This window comes from Leptosomus discolor, chromosome 9 (genome assembly GCF_034619465.1).
Source record: "Leptosomus discolor isolate bLepDis1 chromosome 9, bLepDis1.hap2, whole genome shotgun sequence".
NCBI classification, from domain to species: domain Eukaryota; kingdom Metazoa; phylum Chordata; class Aves; order Leptosomiformes; family Leptosomidae; genus Leptosomus; species Leptosomus discolor.
Window position 1 is genome coordinate 11,895,532 of NC_141399.1, and position 18,604 is coordinate 11,914,135.

The 18,604-nt window shown below is 41.1% G+C and overlaps 1 protein-coding gene across 1 annotated transcript in view; it reads right to left on the reverse strand.

Moving 5' to 3' along the window:
- Positions 1 to 380: 380 nt before the first annotated feature.
- LOC104342508 (netrin-4) overlaps positions 381 to 18,604 on the reverse strand; it is a 51,061-nt gene continuing 32,837 nt past the window's right edge. Inside the window, exons 4-10 of the mRNA XM_009946135.1 lie at positions 15,095 to 15,221; positions 14,386 to 14,574; positions 6,378 to 6,591; positions 5,458 to 5,594; positions 4,375 to 4,443; positions 3,086 to 3,256; positions 381 to 517 (exon numbers count right to left, since the gene is read on the reverse strand). Of these exons, the coding sequence (XP_009944437.1) occupies positions 381 to 517; positions 3,086 to 3,256; positions 4,375 to 4,443; positions 5,458 to 5,594; positions 6,378 to 6,591; positions 14,386 to 14,574; positions 15,095 to 15,221 (1,044 nt within the window). The remainder of the gene's footprint in view (positions 518 to 3,085; positions 3,257 to 4,374; positions 4,444 to 5,457; positions 5,595 to 6,377; positions 6,592 to 14,385; positions 14,575 to 15,094; positions 15,222 to 18,604) is intronic.

Genomic DNA, 18,604 nt, shown 5'->3' on the forward strand with positions numbered 1-18,604 from the left:
GTAATGAATGCATTATGCAAGCAGCTTATACATATTAGTATCAGGCTCTGACCTAAAGTATGGAAACACTAATCCATATATTACATTTTGCCTCGTAAAATGATTCTCTTGGTGTGTGGAATCAGGCTTAAATTAAGAACTGACTTGTAACCTATGCATGACGCACTAGTTAATTTTGTATGGTAAGGCTGTGCATTTTTTGAAAAAAGTAGTCATGTCCCAGGTTTCCTGTCTAAGCACGTGAAAGGAGAAAGGATGATAAGTCTGCTTTCATCACTTCAGCTAGGAGCATGTTGAATGGAAACGCGTGCACTAACTATACCTTTCACTGCAGTGTTACTAAAAGGCAAAGTTCAGCACTGTAACTTCTGGAGCAGAAATTATTTGCACCCAGTTCGAAGAATATCTGATACTTGTTTTCCCAAATATGCTTTCCAGGGTTTCACCAGGCTGTTCATGTTCACAAGGAGTTTGCTGGTCCTAGAATCTTCCTGGCCCGCTATAAGATAGTCAGTACCTAGTTCAAAAAAAAAAAAGGGGGGGGGGGGGGGGGGGAACAGCTTCAGTCAATAAATAGAAGAAAACAGAACTAAATGCAGAATTTCTCAAGTTTCATAAGGATCTGGCACATAGCATCTTGCCCAGCTTCATCCAGTTTATGCATGTGCCGTCTTATCTCTGTACATACTTTCATGTGCATATTGTCAGTGCTGACTCCTGGGCAATGTTGTCATATGATTATGCTCAAGAATTACAACTACAAATTAACCTAGTTCCAGCGGCCTTACCACTTAAGGATTCAACACCTCCATGTGCAGATGGCCAGGTTTGAGCCTGATCTGTCTGACCTTTGAAACCACTGTAACTCCATGTGCTTCAGTAGCATTACTCCTGGCTTGTATAGGTATAATGAGTAGCAGAATTCAACCTGAACAGATGTGGAAGCTGGTATTATATATGAAAATAGTAAGCCAGACTTCCAAGATTATGACCCGAAGATGCAGGTAGCATGGCCTCAGAAAAGAGGTCTCTGAACAAAAGAAGTGGGTAACTACATATGGAAAGACAAGAAGAAATCATGTCATTGCCTTAGTAGCTGTATAAGCACTCTGTGTTAACTGTAGTAAGAAAAATCCCCTCATTGATCAGAAGTTAGAGAAATGGAGAGGCACGCAGGGCAAATTATGTGTTCTGCACACAGATCTGCAGGGAACCGGTGGCTGCTACTTAAGCCTTTGTCCCCTCCTTGAAATTTATGTGCTGGGAAGGAACTGCTAATCCTTGTCTAGGAAGGAGGGTAAAGGTGGGTGTAAAAGCCCCGAAAAGAGAGAAAAAGTAAGGTTTCCACCATGCATCAGAGCATAATGTGATCTTGGGCCAGGGGTTCAGTCGAGCAGTATGTTGAAATCTGCAGAACTGCAGTGATTGGGACCTGTCCATAGCTTTAATTTATATCAAGAGGCAATGGCACAACATCTGTATCTAGCATCTAAATTTCTGAGCCATAGGTCTTCAGCCCTATATTTCTGAAGAGGTGCAAAATAAAGCTAGAGGGGTAAAAAGGAGAAAAATGTCCTGTGATATTTTCTCTCTTCAAGTATCTCTGTGGGATCAAATTACTCTCATATTTAAGCAATGTTTTATTCATGTCTGATTCAGGGCTTCACAGGGAGCACTGGTAAATACTTAATTATGCACAACTGTGCCACTGGAGTTTGAGTAAAGTAAAACACCTCGTTCATTTAAACTACATTAAGCCAAAAATTTTATATGCAGATTCAAGAACTACCCCCAGAAAGAGAGCTCAGGGTCCATATTAGACTTCAGTGCAAATTCAGGTGCAGTCTTTTGCTTGATACAGATGATAGAAGACAAAACTTATTTCTGAGACAGTACAGGTCATTTTGCCGTAACAGGAAAAATTCATACTGAGTTTGATTTGACACAGCCTTTCTGAAAACAGCTGTCACTTGTATGTGGCTAATTTCAGCTGAGAACTTGTCTTAAAGGTTCGATTAAACCTTACATTTTAAGTGAAGCACAAGGAATTCTTATGATTCTACTTGAAAAAATAGAGTCCAGGCACAAATTTGCAGTATTCGGAGATTTACCCAGAGATTTTAGCTGTTGTTCAAGTAAACATATTTCTCCCTGTGGTCCACTAAGTTGTATTTCAGGAAAGGCAGCGATAGGGAAGTCTCAATTGAGGAATGTATCTGCTCAGCCACTGATAACATTACTGGTATGGAGCTTTGCAGTCTATAGTGTGATGTTTCTGCCTGCAGTGAGCTTGGGAGAAAGTTGCTGCTTCCCACTGCCCTACTTCTCCACTCCCTCCACTGCTGCAGGGAGATTCCATAAATAACAGTGAACAAACATGGGTCATTCTGATAGAATGTGGTTAGGGAGCAAACCTAGAGACCTATCCCAAACTGGTTATAAAAACAGGGACTTTATTTATGTAAAAGGTGATTTTTCTAATTATTAAAGATTTTCCTGTCTTGGTTTGAAATTAAATTAATATGGTTTTATGCTCTCCATCCATGATTTGGTTCCAATATGCTGCAGGTTTAGGCTTTGATGGAAGAAACCACTGAATGTACAAGAATTTACGGTAGAAGAAAGAAGAAAGACTACCTTTTCATTATTCAAAACCGTTACAAAGGCATAGAAGTCAGATTCCCTCCACTTTCCAAAATTTCATAATAATTTCTAGTTTTTCCTAAAAAAGTAAAGCATAGTGTGAGAATACAGAGTAAGGAAGAAAACTCTTTGGACATAAAAATACAGGGATTTTTTTTTTCCCTCACATTCTTCTAGTCACAAATATTCTGGAAAATCGAATAAAGTTGCTGAAAGTAAAACATTTGCAGGAGATTTGGGCTTTTTGGTAAAACTATTCTCTGATAAGAAAATGCTTTTTATGCAGCTACCTGTTGACTCCCACTTCAGTGTGGGTGAATCAAAGGACTCTGCCCCGGAAAAACTGATTGGAAGTGTTGAGTAGCTGTAGCTAATGTTCATAATGAATTGTCACCACTGTTTACAGGGGAAGGAAAATACCTGGTAAGCATTTTGTCCTTACCAGGATTGAGAATGGGACATGTACATCCCCTGTTGGTCCAGGATTCTGGGTAGATGCTTCTGTTGCTGCGAGTGATTTTCACTTTGCCTGACTTCAGGACCTTCTTCACTTTCACAACAACTTCTGCATGGGTCCCTTTGTCATGAGCTGATAGGATTTTTGCTTTTATCACTGCCAGAAAACACATCAAGATAGACACCAATGAATTTCTAAATGAATTTTGTTTTATGCTGCTAAAAGGTAGAATTTTAACACCTTGAAAGAAGGCATGAAAAAACACTGCAGTTATACAGAAAATGTATTCCCATGCTTGTCCACTTCATTCATCGTTCTAGATAAATTTGGAGAAGAAAAACTAGATTTTTCTATTGAAGTACTTAACTGATAATTTCACCACATTATTTAGCAACTACTTTTTAATGGGCTGATGTCAAATGCTTGGAAATCATAGGAAAGCACTTATATTTATACATAGGAAGGGTGGAAAAACAGATCAGCAGCTAACAGTCTGATTTTAAGTGCACTGATTCTAGGCTTTATATTTTGCAATTTGAAAACTTGTGTGAGCTTTTTACACTGGCGTCTCAAAAATTCTGTCCTGTGAGAAGGGAGTCTGCTCTACAGGAAGGAAGTCAGGAAGTTTCCCATCAGACTGCAGGCGTATCACATGGCTAAAATTCCATGGTTGCACAACAAACCAGAAAAAGCATTTTTGTTTTGTGGCCCAACATCTGGTTGCTATGATAAATTTCCCTTCCTTTATTTTAATAAGATGCCATAACTTTTTGGCAGGGTAGTCTCTATTGGCCCCACAAGCAGGCTTTGTTTTGTCGTGATACAAACACATCAGACCTTTGGATCCCAGAGCTTTCCTTTCTTGCTTCATGTGATGGCATGAACCAGGTGTTCATAAACGACAGTATTAAATACATTCTTGGTAAACAGGCTTGGCTGTTTGAACCTGCATAATGAGTGCAAAAGCAATGGCAGTTTAGATGCAAGATTTTTGCCATTTATTCTTGATGTAGAGGCCAACCATTCCACTGAGTTACAATTCTAGTGCTCCTGCTGTAAAGAGGGAAGCTAAATGGGAGACACCACGGAGCCTTGCATGAAAAATGCTATTCAGTTCTGATCAGAAGTCGGACGTGTCACTAGACAAAAAGGGCAGAATACTACCTCTTATTTCATGACTTAGCCAGTCCTGTCATTTTTCATAGCTATCAGCTAATATATATAGAGGGAACATTGTGAAATTATCATACCTTGAAGGCATGTTACTCACTTACCATAAGCATATTTCATTTGGCAGAAGTCAGTGACGCTTCCAAGCACCTTTTCTTTGCACACACACTTTTCTAGCAGAGGAACCACAGAACACAAAGAGTTGGAGAACAGCCAGGGCATGAGAAAGACAACCAAAGCAAATGATACTCAATTATAAAGTTATTTGTATATAGCTCCCATAATCTGGATGGAGGTTAAGAGTAAGTTTGAGAGTGAGCTCAGTTATTTGCAAATATGTTTCTTGTTAGATGATACAATAACTGTTTGGAAATCTGATCAGTACTGTCAAGTAAAATGCAGCCCTCATGCGGTCTATTGTACAGTTAATAAACTGATACTAATAAAGAGATTTGTAAGACTCAGATCCAGGTGTAAATCATGTAAGTAATAATAACCTTGTTTGATCCTATAAGCTAAGAAATACTGATCCTTGCTGGTGTTAAGGTAATATCCCTCTCAGAGAAGTCAAGACATGCAACAGGTAGCACTATTACCTCTGGCTCTTACAAAGCTGTTGATGCTGCTATGTGCTGACCTTTCATACATGGCAAGCAAAACTGAGAACTATTCAAGTATTAAAGGCTCCACCTCATTCTGTAAGCCTACTTACTTTGTAACTTAGCTAGGTGCAGTGTACTGTACTTTCTCTCCCGAGCTGTTGTGCCACAAGGAATATTGCTCTTAAAATCACTTGCATTCCACTCCAGAGGTGGTACATTTCAGTGATAGCTGACGTGATCTTTTTACAAACAGCATCTGAAGCACTGAATGGCAACTGAATGCTTGAGAAGGTGTTGTGTAAAATCATGAGCATTATGACTATAATTACAACAACAAAAGGAGAATCTTTTTTTCCACACAATCTTATTAGTGACTTACCAATTTCCAAACCCAAATTTGGATAGTGCTTTGGAAAATAATAATATAAGTGTAAAGATAACCTATATAGTTCAGATTAGCAGATGTTGCCAGCAGCTGGGGGACAGACAAGCTAGAGATGAGTGGGGGAATTTAAGTCAGGGTGGAGAGAAGAAAGAACTAGCACTGAGTGAAGTTACTAGATGTTCCCAGACTCTGGGCTGTACCTGGGTGCCTCAGTGCAGAAAATCCCTGCTCATGGTCATTCCATTTCCACTCCTCTTCACTCTCGTTGGCTGGTGTTTGCACAAGGTCAGGGATTCGTCCCCCAATGGGGATGTTAAAGAATGGTTCATTGTCATAGCTGGGGGACACATAAACCAGAAGACTTGGTTAAGACACGAGATGGGTGGGAAGCAGGTGTTTGTAGCATGTGGCTGTATCCAGACAGATGAGTTTGCTTTCTTCAGGTTGGGAGTGCAAATAAGAGCAAGACTTCACGTCATATAGAGAAATCACAAGATCTAGGCTTTTAGTTAGGCCTTACCACAGCTGACTTAGCATCTTTTAAAGTAACTATTTATTGGGCCTCTTCTTGCTTTTGTTTGTTTGTTTTTACTGAATTAAGTAACTCAAAGTTAGCGACCACTTACTGATGTCACTAGGAACTGAGGACACCTGCAGGACCCATAAAACTGCAGTCACTCAGCAAATCATAGGCTATCTGTACTGGTTAATGCATGTTTGGGTTAGAGATGCCTGCCCTCTAGAAACAAGAGGGAGACCTTATAATTCATTTTACCCTGGGCACAGATGAGAGGCAAGCTCTCCAGAGTCTTCCATTTATTTCCAAGGCAAAAAGGTGTATTTAAATATGCTGTACCTGTTTCCATGGGGTTGTGGAGTGGCCTATTTTTACTGTAAAAAGTCATCATTTCAAGATTGCCTTGGGTAATACAATGGACCTAAAAGCATGCCAGCCACCAAACAATCTAAGAAATGTTTTATGGTTTACAGCAGCCTTTTCAAATGATTGTGCACTCTCCAGCATCCTTCAATTACTGTCATTGCTGCAGTATTTCAGTTAATCTTTGTTTCATTTCACAGAATCCCATCTCAAAGTGAACCCAAAGGAGGGCTTCTTTACCCATTGAAACAGTTTCCAGTATGCTGGTCGCAGTCTCTGGCACAGTCACAAGGGCGACAGCCATTTTCTCCAAAGCCCCAGTAGCCCATGAGACATCTATCGCAGTTGGGGCCCGCCACACCTGGCTTGCAGTAGCAGAATCCCGTCTTGGGGTGGCATCGCCAGCTTCTGCTGAAAGTTGCGTTGGCTGAACCCATTGGCTGGCAGGTGCAAGCTACGGAGATATGGTAAGAGGTGACTGAGATTATGTGCCCAGGGGTCATCTGGTTAAGTGACATTTTTGCAAGGCTGATAAACTCGTGCCCTCTTCCTTATGCTTAGTAGTTTTAAGTCAGAAATGGTAAACATTACATTGCCAGCCTACATTTGCAATATTATTTTTGTTTCTTTTTAACTCGTTAAGCACAGCAAAACAAGTACAACTGGGACCCGTTTCTGTGTGAAAGTCAGTTCTGCCCTACTACACAAATTTGGACCATAGAGGGTTTTGAAGCAGTAGCAGGAAGCCTCCACTGTGTGTTTATTTTTAAAGGGGCTTGCAGGTGATTTACTTTTTAAAGTGTTTTGCAAAAAGATTCACTAGCATGGATGATGTAAAAAAAAGATAGCTATTGCCTATGTTGTCTTTCCCATGAACACAGGGATCACAAAGCTCCTGTTTCCTCCAGGGCCAGATGTGGCTCATGCAGGTGGTTCAGATGACCTGAAATATTTTTTTGATTTCTGCCTGCAAAGAGCCCTCAAATTTCCTTCAGTGCAAGTTCTAAGGGACACATCTCACCGTGCAGTGTTGAACGTGTGCAAGGAAGCTGATGAAATTTTTTGTACAAATACACAAGCAGATTCATTATGAGGAAGGCAGACAGAATGAGAGAAGATCTCTAAACTCACTAGACGTATTTTACATGTAGCCAGAGATGAGCAAATAGGAGTTAAAAAACTCCAGATCTTTCTAATGCTATTGCCAGTTTGATGCCAGCCTGGCAACCCAAGGCAACTTGGCAGTAAAACAGACAGTTACAGCTCCTGTGGGCAACTCTGCCTTCACAGACAGTAAATTGTTATAATCCCATGCCACCAGTACATTCCCAATGTGACAGCATCAGGGAGTGAGGTGGAAAGTAATATGCAGATAGTGGTGCAAAGCCAACACAGTTGACTTGGCTCCATCAGGGCAGAGGCTACCTGAGATGGTCAAGCCTTGTGCCAACTGCTCTGAAGAGGTAAAATACAAGCCATAAATATACCCACTCATTTCTGATATTCAGACATGTTTGATTAAAATGAGAACTGAGCTGAACTGCAGGCCTTCATATTTCAGCTCTTTTTTGTATTATCAGAGCCATGTGCCCTGGCTTTTGCTTGTAGCAGAGACTGAAAAGGATGTGCATCACTACTTCATCCATCTGGAAGAGGGCAGAAATAAAAAACTTGTGGCTAAGACCCACTTTTACAGAGATTTTCAATTAAATGTTGGACACCCAGGGTGTTTAGACAGCTTGGATCAGGGTCCAGCCTTTTGGACGCTTATCTGAACCAAACATGATCTCCAAAGCTTTTGAAGTTTGCCCATCATTGCTTCTGATCAAACTACTTTTCTTCATGAGCTCACAGATAAGAGACCAAATGAACACTCTGATTCCACACATCATTTTCCAAGGGGAAGGGGCAAGTATATGGCTATAGAAAGTGTTAAATGTAGCAGGGACAGATTCACTTTCATCTGTAACCTTATATTTGATGCTCAAGAGAAGAAAATATTTTTTGAAAATAGTACAAGAATAAGGGAGAGCAATTTTGTTTAAAGGGCATTTCTCTTATGACCTGCTTACTACATAGTTATTTTTTCACCATGCCCTGTGTTCTTTATGCCAATATTTTTAATAATATTATTACACTCTGCTGTAGACAGATCTCAGTCCGTTGTTTTCAGGGGACACTAGCACAATAGCCTAAGGACAGAAAATAAGCGTGCTGTCATGGGCAATGTACTCAACACAATGAGCTGGTTGGCGGATGGCAGCAGGCTCGCCTGTTTGCCACAAAGCAGTCTTGACTTTGGGAGCAAACCCAGGGATTTTGCTGTCAGTTCTGGAGAGCAGGTGTAACAATGAAGTGCTCATTAGCACTGACAGTTTCAAAGGCAAGTTCTGATTTGTTGCTGCTCAACTTGAATTATTTTTGCCCAGATTTTTGCAGGGCTGGCTACATCACCCTAAAAGAGGAGACTCTTAGTTGGGTCCATCACTGAAAAACATGGATGTCAGGTTTGGGGATAAGAAGGGGAAACACGCGCTGCCTTTACTGCAGGCAGGTCTGAGCCACAAGAAGTAAGCGGTTGCCAACATCTGGGTTGGCTTGAATCCAGGTTTCTGATTTCACTGTAATATCTCTCTATGTAGGATCTACCTATGGAGTTGTCACCTTAAATTTCTTACATTTTTACAACTTCTGGTTCTGTCTTTATTCCCAACTTTTTTCTTGTTTTCAGGTTTCATCGGTTAGGGTCACGTAACAGATAGGTAAATCATTAGCATCATTAGACTACCTATCACCAACTGAGACTAGATCATGATTCAGGAAGATGAGACCTTCTCCCATCCTACCCCTAAGGGAAAGTATTACAGGACAGTGGCTGACAGCATTGTCAGAAGCTGATGAGGAGGTAGGAAAAAAGTGCTTTTTATTTTTATTTTTTGGGGATAGAGTTCAGGAAAACTAATGTTCCCAAATGAACTGTGGGGCATATTACAGCTTCTGGTGGATCAGAAAGCAAGCTGAATCAATAAATGTACAACACTTTCAGATGAGTTATACAAGTGGCTTGCAAACACTTTACTCAGACTGTGTTTATTTAGCATTTCAGCTTGGGTGTGTACATTGTCTGGCTTCCAGAGTATTATGGCCAAAATCCCAACTGTGCATCTAAGGTAACTCCCAAAATAAGAGCCCACATGTCACATGCTGAAGGGGCAGCTGTTGATTACTGGGTTTCCTCTGTTTAATAGTACCACAGATCTGCAGATAAACCTCACAATTAAAGAAACAAAAAAGGAAGTTTCCAAAACTTCACCCTTTTGCATTTCCTAATATTTGACAACACGACATCTTTCCCTGCTAATTTTTGCTTCTTTTCTCTTGGCAAACCCTAGATTTCTCTCCATCCGCCTCCCTGTCTAACAAAACACCAGCCGACATGACAATGGCCTTGTTTGTGAAAGGCATCATCAATTATGTTAGAGACGGTGTGCAGACAGTTCTGGCTCAGAGATGGCTGGTTTATTTGGGTTCTCCTGTTGACAGCAGTGTAATGAAAAATTTCATCATTGTACTTTAGAACCGGCTATCACAGAGTATCACAAAGCATCCTCTTGCCTCTTAGTCTCACTGCTATACTAACTTTATTTTGTCAGAAACTACTGTAAAAAGTAGGAGACAAGGAATAATGAAAAATGAATAATTCATACAGCAGTCTCCATTCAAGTCCTCAATAAATCTGTCTGCCCTCAGCACAGCTGTCTTTACCAGGTAATTAGACACAGATGTAAAATATAATATTAGCTGTAACAATATGGTCCCAACTTACAGGAAAATAGCAAGTGCTCCAAGTAATTCAGTGGACTTTGAGCTATCTTGCCTTAAACTTCTGTCTCATAATACTGCATATAAGGTACAGCTATGAGCAGACGCTGGCTATTTGATGAAAAACAGACAAAATGAAAAATCAAACAAAGCCTTTTGAATCTGAAATATATACATGCGCATCTTTGGAGCATATGATGAAATCAGGGCGATTTTTAAAGCATGTCAGATGTGGGGATTGACTCAGCCAATGATGTTTCTTAAATGAAGGAAATAAGATAGACAGCTGTGTGTGTGGTCAGGGCTGATTAAGACAGACTTTGAACCAAGATGTGATCAGGCCTTTGTGATATGACAATTAAAAGTTCACTCCCTCTGATCAGAAGTAAAAGGATGAGAAGCAGAGCTTTTCAGTGTGTGTGTGTGTGTGCATGTGCATCTGGGCACATTTTGATTTTCAACCCTTGTGCTTGGAGTAAAAAAAGCTTGTTTTCCTGGAGACCCTTTTTAATGGGTCTACATGCCTGCATTAGTTTTTAAGCTAAGCAAAGGATGAGTACAAAAGATGGTGCCATTTCAGAAGGATCCCTTAAGCCTCCAAATAAGCCACAGGAAAGAGCCAAGGATACAGCAGCTTTTCTAACCATTGGTTAGGAAACGATTAGGCTTCCGAGTCAAAGCTCCCATACAAGTCTATATCCAAACTACTTAATCCTGTGTTGTCACCCCCAATAACAGGCAGGTGTGTGCCTTGCTCTGGGGCTCTTTTCATGCCTTCCTTTTTTTTTTTTTTAATATAGATCTAAGCAGTGTCAAAACAAGGCTCTGCACACGACCTGGCTCTCATTCAACCCCAGCTGCTAGGAACAGGAGAAGCAAAGAGGCAGGCTACCTCTGCAGACAAAAAGGAATAGCAGATTCACACTTACACGTCCAATTTCAATATTATTTTTTTTTCCAAGGGAATGTCTTTGCAGTCTCACATTGGAGGGTCAGCAAAGGGTGGTTTGGATAGTGTCAGGACATCCAATTGTTATACAACTTTTTTTTCCTAGCAGTGATTAAGAGAGAATGCTGTTCATTATTATGACTAATGCTTAAAAACTCTTTCTGGGCCTGAGCAGTGTCCTGTTAACTTTCTGGGAGCCTGAGGGGGATGTCACAGCTGAACCTAGACTTTGCTCTGGATGGCAGAGCACTCTTCAAGCGTGCTTTCTCAAAGGGATTAGCACAGCATTTCATTCAGCTTTTTCATCAAATTTCCTTTCCCAGCTCAGTATCTACTGTACACAAGGGTCAAGTTTTGATCTCCCATTGAGGCTTTTTTTTTTCCTTTGAGCTCAAAATGGGAAGCTGAGAACCACGTTGCTCTCACCAAAATCATCCATTCAGTCTGCTGTTTGCGGTTTATTACTGCTTTTCAGCACTTGCCCAGTGGGTGGGTTTTTCATTTAATGTTGTTAGTCTGGCACTGTTTGCGTGGTTTTCTCAAACTGAGATGATGCCTTGGAATTGGTACATTTAAATCCACAAACACGCTAATCCAGAAGTGGCAGCTTTTCAATTTATGATCAGCAGGCTGAGGTATGAGAGAAATGTACCTGGTGGTCTAATTGTCTAATTTCTTACGTATTAGCAATGCTCAGAACAGCAACTGTTTTTACTGAGCAACCAGAGTTGGTTTTAGGGTCGTACAACCTGAGCAATCAACCCAGACCACACCAGATTAAAGTTTAATAGCATTGCAAGTTTTGCAACCTAAAAGATGGAGAAGAGAGCCTCTACCTTATACCCTGCATGAGGCCTTTCTGTTTAACATCAGCTCTAGGCATAAGGAACTGATGATGGCCCTGGAGGTGAAATCTTGCCACTATCAAACCAAGTGTTTTCTAACCAAAACTCTGCCTGTCTGCACTGGTGTTTCTGGTTTTGTTGTCACTGATAATAACCAAAGTAGTGAAATATTCCCTGAAAATTCTCTGGAGAGCTACAGCATAATGTGACGTGCACATTTATACTCTGCCTGCAAACCACATGGGGAAGTGTTCTGGGATCAGTTCTTTTATCATACAAGACACTACCCTATTAAGGTAATTTGTCAAACGTCATCAGGGGAATTCTCCTCCTCACCTTAAATAAAAGGGAAAAGGCACAGACTAACCACCCACCTCCCAGGTTTCTCTTAACTCTGTAGTTATATCTACAGTGACCCTTCTATTTCCATACAGGTTCAAGCATTGTGCACACATCAGTCTGCTGTAAAAGCTGAGGGTCTCTAGAATGAACTGCAATACCCTTTCCCCTTATATCTTGATATGGCAAGCATTCACGCGTGCCTTTACACGTCTATGAAAGGTTGCATTGACTTGAATCATGCACAGATAGGGTCATGCCTGCCTGTTTGCAATAACGCTGAATCAAACCTGTTAGATTCATCTCAACCAACAGAAACTCTAGTGCAGACTAGTGTTCCAGAATACCTCTTAAGTCAAGGAGGAGAAATAGATATCCTCTAGAGGGCAATTCAGCTCAGCTATCTCAGGCATCTACGTCAAGACTGCAACAAATCATTTCCTAGAGGTCTCAGTGTTTCTCCACTGACTGCGCAGGGAGCCTAGAAAAGACCTATAACTTTCAGGTGGCTAAAGTGGGATGGCAGCTATCTAGGCCTAAGCGTGCGAGTTAGAGTGGAAACGATTGCATTTGGGGACCTTCTGCTGGCAGCAGCATGATCCCAGGTGAAAAGAACATTATTGTACTTGACTGGCACAATAGGAATAAAGCTCTTTCAACAAGGCAAATTTCTGAACAGTTTTTCTTTTGCTATGCAGTGTATTGGCAGGAGCTACTGAGAGGCCTGTAACCAGACCAGACAAAAGAGGCAGAGGTAGAGTCAAGGTCCAATTTCATCCAGGCAGACTGTTCTAGGGTTTCCACACAGGTAGGCTGTATTTTCAAACAATGTTTCTTCCTCTTTGCTGCTCTCCAGTGCTGCTTGACTTTAGCGGTTATCTAATATTACACATGATGTTGGTTACTACACCATCGCCCTGCTGTTAAATACAGGAGTCCATACAGAGATTCTTTCAGGTACTACGAGATTAAAAACTAATCTTCTGGCACAACAATTTATTCTCATTACAATATTTACCTGTAGCAAATCCGCTCGGAGTAGAAACAGGACTAAAAAGGGGCCACCATATAACACTATGGGATACAGGGTGAGTTAGATGAGCTCACACCCAGCCCTGTCTGCTGATCAGAGTTCCGTGATGAACATTACGAAATTGAAAAAAAGGGGTCATGTGGGAGCAGTCTGTGCTGGCACTAAGATCTAGTGGAAAGAACACAAAAGAGCATAAATATAGGATGTGTTGTGCAAAGAAAGTTTAAGCAGTATCACAGGCCATGCAGTCCTAGCGAGAGGAGTGTTTATAACCTGAGTGTTTAAGAGGAATCTTGAAGACCATCAAAGGGTCAGGAAAGCTTCAAAAGCACGATGCCAGTGGGCTTGAGAATAGATGACAGAGGATGAAGCTATCTATGCTGGCAACTGATGTCTGAGCTATGGCGAAAGAAAAGTATCCAAAGGCAGAAATTAAATTATGTATATTGTTGGAAATAGCAACCTCCTAAATAGATGCCAGATGGAATCAGATGTGTGAAGCCTAGCAAGATAGTCAGAAAATGTTTACACTAAGTAAGGGAGATTTGGGCTATGTTCCAGACTGGCTGGGTGCAAACTACCTCGATCCAGAGGTTGTGCACTGTCTGTGTACAACCATTAGTGCCTCTGTGCCCGAGTTACTTCCTAACACATCCTGCTGAAGTGTTAATCAGGCAATTAATTTGGGCAGAGCACCCCATAATACAGCTGTAGAATGCAGAGAGAAGTCTGATTGAGCTCTGATCTATTTGTTCCCAAGTGGATATGCATGGTTTCATGCTTCCTACACCTCCTGCAGCCATTATTCTATATATTTATGTGCACAGATGTTGCACAATCAAATGGAATTTAACAATAGCTTACACATAGGCACACACAGTCTTGAGAGATGGAGAAAAAAACCCAGCTAAATAAAATGTGCCTCAAGAAAAAAGGAACTATATTATTTTAAATGCAAGCACAAGAGGAATATGCCTTTCCCCAGAATGCAGTGCATTTGGAGAACCATAGCAGTTATCACCAAAAAAAAAAAAGTGTGATACCAGCAGGAGAAATAGACACAGAAAGTCAGGAAGATGACCTTGATCAGAAAACTGTAGTTCAGGAAAAGAATACAAAGAAAGGATAGTAATACTCACAAGTTAATTCTATAGGAGTCACTGATTCTATAGGAGTTATTGATTTCTTTCTTTTAATCATTCTTTTAACGATTCTTCCACCATTCATTTGTCTTCACCACACATAACAATTGTCACTTACGTTTGCAGACCTCTGTAGAAGACATGGGTTTCCCTCTATCTCGGTAATACCCTGGTTTGCACCTTTGACACCTATGTCCCTCTGTGTTATGCTTGCAGTTGTCACAGACTCCACCACTGCGCTTTCCTGATGCCAGCCAAACACTCAGATCAAAATGGCAGCTGTCAGCATGATTGTGACAGCGACACTCTGGTGGGAAACAGAATCTATTTCAGGCTTATATAATAGACACAGCAATACTATTGAAATGGTATCATTTTCCTACTGTGAATCATGGAGGAAACGTCTGAATATAACACATTTCATCTGCCCGCAATCCTTGATTTTCATAAAAACTAGAAATTGCAACACAGAGTAAGAGTCCCAGCAGGGTCTGAGAAGCTTGGGTGGTTGTGAGCTGTGTGGTATTCTTACTGTAAGACAAACCAATCTGATGGTGTCATAAGCCCTGCACAAAAACCCTGGAATGCTAAAACACATGAGGGGACGTAGCTGCATGAAGAACAGATTTCTGCCTCGTAAATTCCACTACCCAATAGCCCAAATGGATCAGCTGCAGTAAAACAATGTGAATACTGAAGTTTTCTATCTATGACCAGCAACTTATCCCCAGTGTATATCCACAGAAGTCTTTGTTAGGGAACTCTGCCTGCTGGCGCAGTGAGCAGTTGCCCTGAAAGCCTGGATCAGTAAACTTCCTCCCACTTACTTCTGCACTCATTTGGTGCCCCTGTTTTTCCATCTCCTGGCTTCCAAGGCTGATCGTTGTACAGCGGTGCACATTTCTCACAGTGGTCCCCTGCTGTGTTGTGTCTACACACACACTTCCCATGGACCTGTTAGGGGAAAGAGAATACATTCAAATAGCTACCAGCAAGAGCATGGTGGAGTGCCCAACAGCCTCATGAGAAGGTGGGACTTCTCGTGCACAACTCCCACACAGCTGGCTAGCTCTCTTAGGAAACCCACAGAGCATGGAACTTAAATGTGTAGCTTTGTCTCTTCACACAGTCACTAATGCTGTAGATTTTTCCTCCATCTTCCAGTTTAAATGCATGTGGCAACAATCTCTTTTCAACTCTTCAGTTGGCTGTTTGGCTGTTTTACTGCTACATTGATGAACAGCCTCTAGACTATTTAAATTGGTAAGCTAACACAGCTTATTTCCATTTACAAGTTCAGGGCAAGCGCATGCAAAGATCCTGAGCAGGCAGTCACCTCCAGGCAGTGTCAAATAAAGACCTCTTGGCTAGCAGAGCTGAGTCACAGGAGAGCACAGTCTAACAGGATGGTGGACCCTGTCTTATTTGACACTAACAGTGGTCTGGAAGAGAGAATAAATATAGGGCAATGAAATCACCATGAATTACTAAATTATAAATTGTTAGAAGAATGAGCAAGTAATCCTGGACCTCCTAGCACAGTTAAAAATGTAGCAAAAAAATTAAACCTGGAAAAAACCCACAAGTACACCCACAGAAAAACAATCCAAACCACACATTCTGTGAGAGGAAAGCACTGACATTTGAAGAGGCTTAGGTAAGGCACCAACCTACCAACTTACTTATGAAGATGTATACATATATGTATATAAAAAATAGGTTAACAGAAAAGGCCCAGTAAAATTTTGGCTTGTGTAAATAAGAGCACTGTAACTCCAAGTGGAAAGGAAATTGTACCTGCAGTGCTGTGTTCCGTTTTGAACATCTTATTACCAGATAAATGAGGAGTTGGAAGATGTTCAATGAAAATGAGCAAAAGCTGGCATGGCTGCAGAATGGGACTGATCTATAGGCACTAAGCATATAAACCCACCTGAGCTAGGAAACAATAGTTCACCAAATATTTGAGGGGGAAAAAAAGAAAGAATTACAAAAAGTCTTGACTAAGACTGGCTGAATAGTAGAGTTGTCTCTGTGACTATTTGCTTAAAAAATTACTTGAAAAAAGAACTTGGTTACTCTGTACTTATCTGCCTTCATCGGAACTCAATAATGATTTTTAGTCATAGGAATATGCTAATATAGGTCAGTTTTGAAATCAGGTATTCACACTAGAAACCCGACCCTGGAAACTGAGCTAGTCCAGCCTTCAAATGGGCGGTTACTATTGAAACTGGTTCTGTTCTCAAGTCATTTCATGCACCAGGAATATAATAGCCAGTTCCATTATAAACTGGTTTGGTGCACAAGATTATGTAATATTGAGCCACATCTAAGAAGTGCTTTACAGGGGGAGGGATTATGTTGTGTGTTTTGTTTTGGTTTGTTTTTTTTTAGTTAAGAAATAGAATTCCAATATCTGTTTGCAATGCCTCAGAAAAAGGATTTCCCAGATAAATTGAGGAAATATCCAGCATAGGGAATGGGAGAAAGGAAAAGGTGGTACCATAGGTCATTTTCTACAGTCATCGCAAAAGAAGCTGCTAATTAGTTGTATTATTTCACATGTAAGGAGACGCTTGTACTAGAGCAAGAAATGCACAGAAATCAGAGATAAGACCCCTCTCCCTCCGTATGTTGCTGAGGATGCTACGCTCTGTAACCACTGTCACAGCTCTGGCCCACTGCATGTTACACAAAAAGCAGAGGCTGAAATTTCATTTTGACTGGGGCGTGAATTGAATCTAATCCTTTAATCTCACCACTAATGTGAATTATGTTTCTCCATAGTCTTTCCTGAAAGTCAGACTCTCCCTTTGCAGTCTCCCCTTCCCCCATCTCACGTAGCAGGTAGCTTGAGATCAAGAGAGAAATGTTCAAAAGAGCAGTTGTGTGAATGTGCTCCCCTGCCCCCAAACTCATCTCCCTGCAGCAATTTGCTCTCCGCTCCCCTGGTTTCTAATCCTCCCAGACCAGATATGTCATGTAGCTAGCAAAGGGGATAGGCTGCAGCTGATGCCATCGCCCCTCTATGGCCAGCTGGCAGATTTGCTGCTGCACAGAGCGGTTGGCTGCCTTCTCACGGAAGACTGAGCACAGACTTCAGGGTATGCATTTCTGTCAGAGCTCAGAACCAGTAAACCTCAGGAGGATACAGCATGTAGCACATTATGTGATGCATCTCCAGACCTTTGTACAAGAAAGTCATCCATGTTGAAAGCACTAAATAGGATGACAAATTACAGAGACAAAGGCAAAAATACTAATAAGCAACAGTGTCGGGCTTCTCCCTACTTGGGTTTGGCTCTTCAGGCTTACAAGTTCCCTGCTGTGGACACAGTGACTGCTTTTCAGAAGCCATAGGAGAGAGAAAAGGACCAGGAGTTAGAAATGATAAAATGAGCCTGACCCAGAACCATAGATTTTAACATCCTCAAACTTCAGACTATCTGAACTTTACAGCTCATTCCAAAATGGATCAGAACCAAGATCATGGATCCAGTCATTTCTTAGGAAAATGCTAGTGTATTTCAATTCAAAAGTTGTAAGTTGGCCCACTGAAGTTTTTAGAGATATACACAAACTGTGCATTCACTATATAAAAAAATTATATGAAAGAAATGCTGAGAGTATACAGTTGGGAAATGGCAGAATTAAACCATGCAATCTTGTTTTAGCCTTGAATGACATGATCAAATATTCATTATTCCACAGGACCCTGTGCTTACAGTGCACAGCACAGATGGTGTGAACACTCATGAACAATTATTCAGAAAGTAAAGAGGAAAATTCAGTGAGAAAGGAAGAGTATGCTAGTTCTTTGGAGTTAAGTAGATGTTAGTTTGCTCATTGCCCACTGGTTTGTTGCAAACTGCAGTTTTTGGAGGCTATCTAGGAATGGCAATGTTGTGAGTAGGACAGAAGCATAAAGAAAGCTTCCTGCCTGTGATCCCTGCTATTGAACGATTTACCGAATGTATGTGGAAGGATGACTGGCTTAGACAAAAGGGTTGAAAAGCCAAGCAGCGGGCAGACAGGAGAGTCACTGAACAGACAGAAGTAAACAGTGGAGCTGGCATGGAACTTTTTTTAGAAAGCTTTAGGTCTGAGGACTAACCTTTTCTTGTATAGGTTTAAGAACAAGGAAAAGAGAATTTATGGGTTTTGGGGCAAAGGTAAAAGATAATGGAAGAGAAAGCAAGTCTGCCATGTATTATTGGTGGATGGGTATCTCATAGAAGATTTTTTTCCAGGGAGAGTGATCTTATAGACAGCATTCATGGGTGAAAACAGCTAAGGAGGGGAGTGCAACATGAGATGACAATGAAGTACAGAAA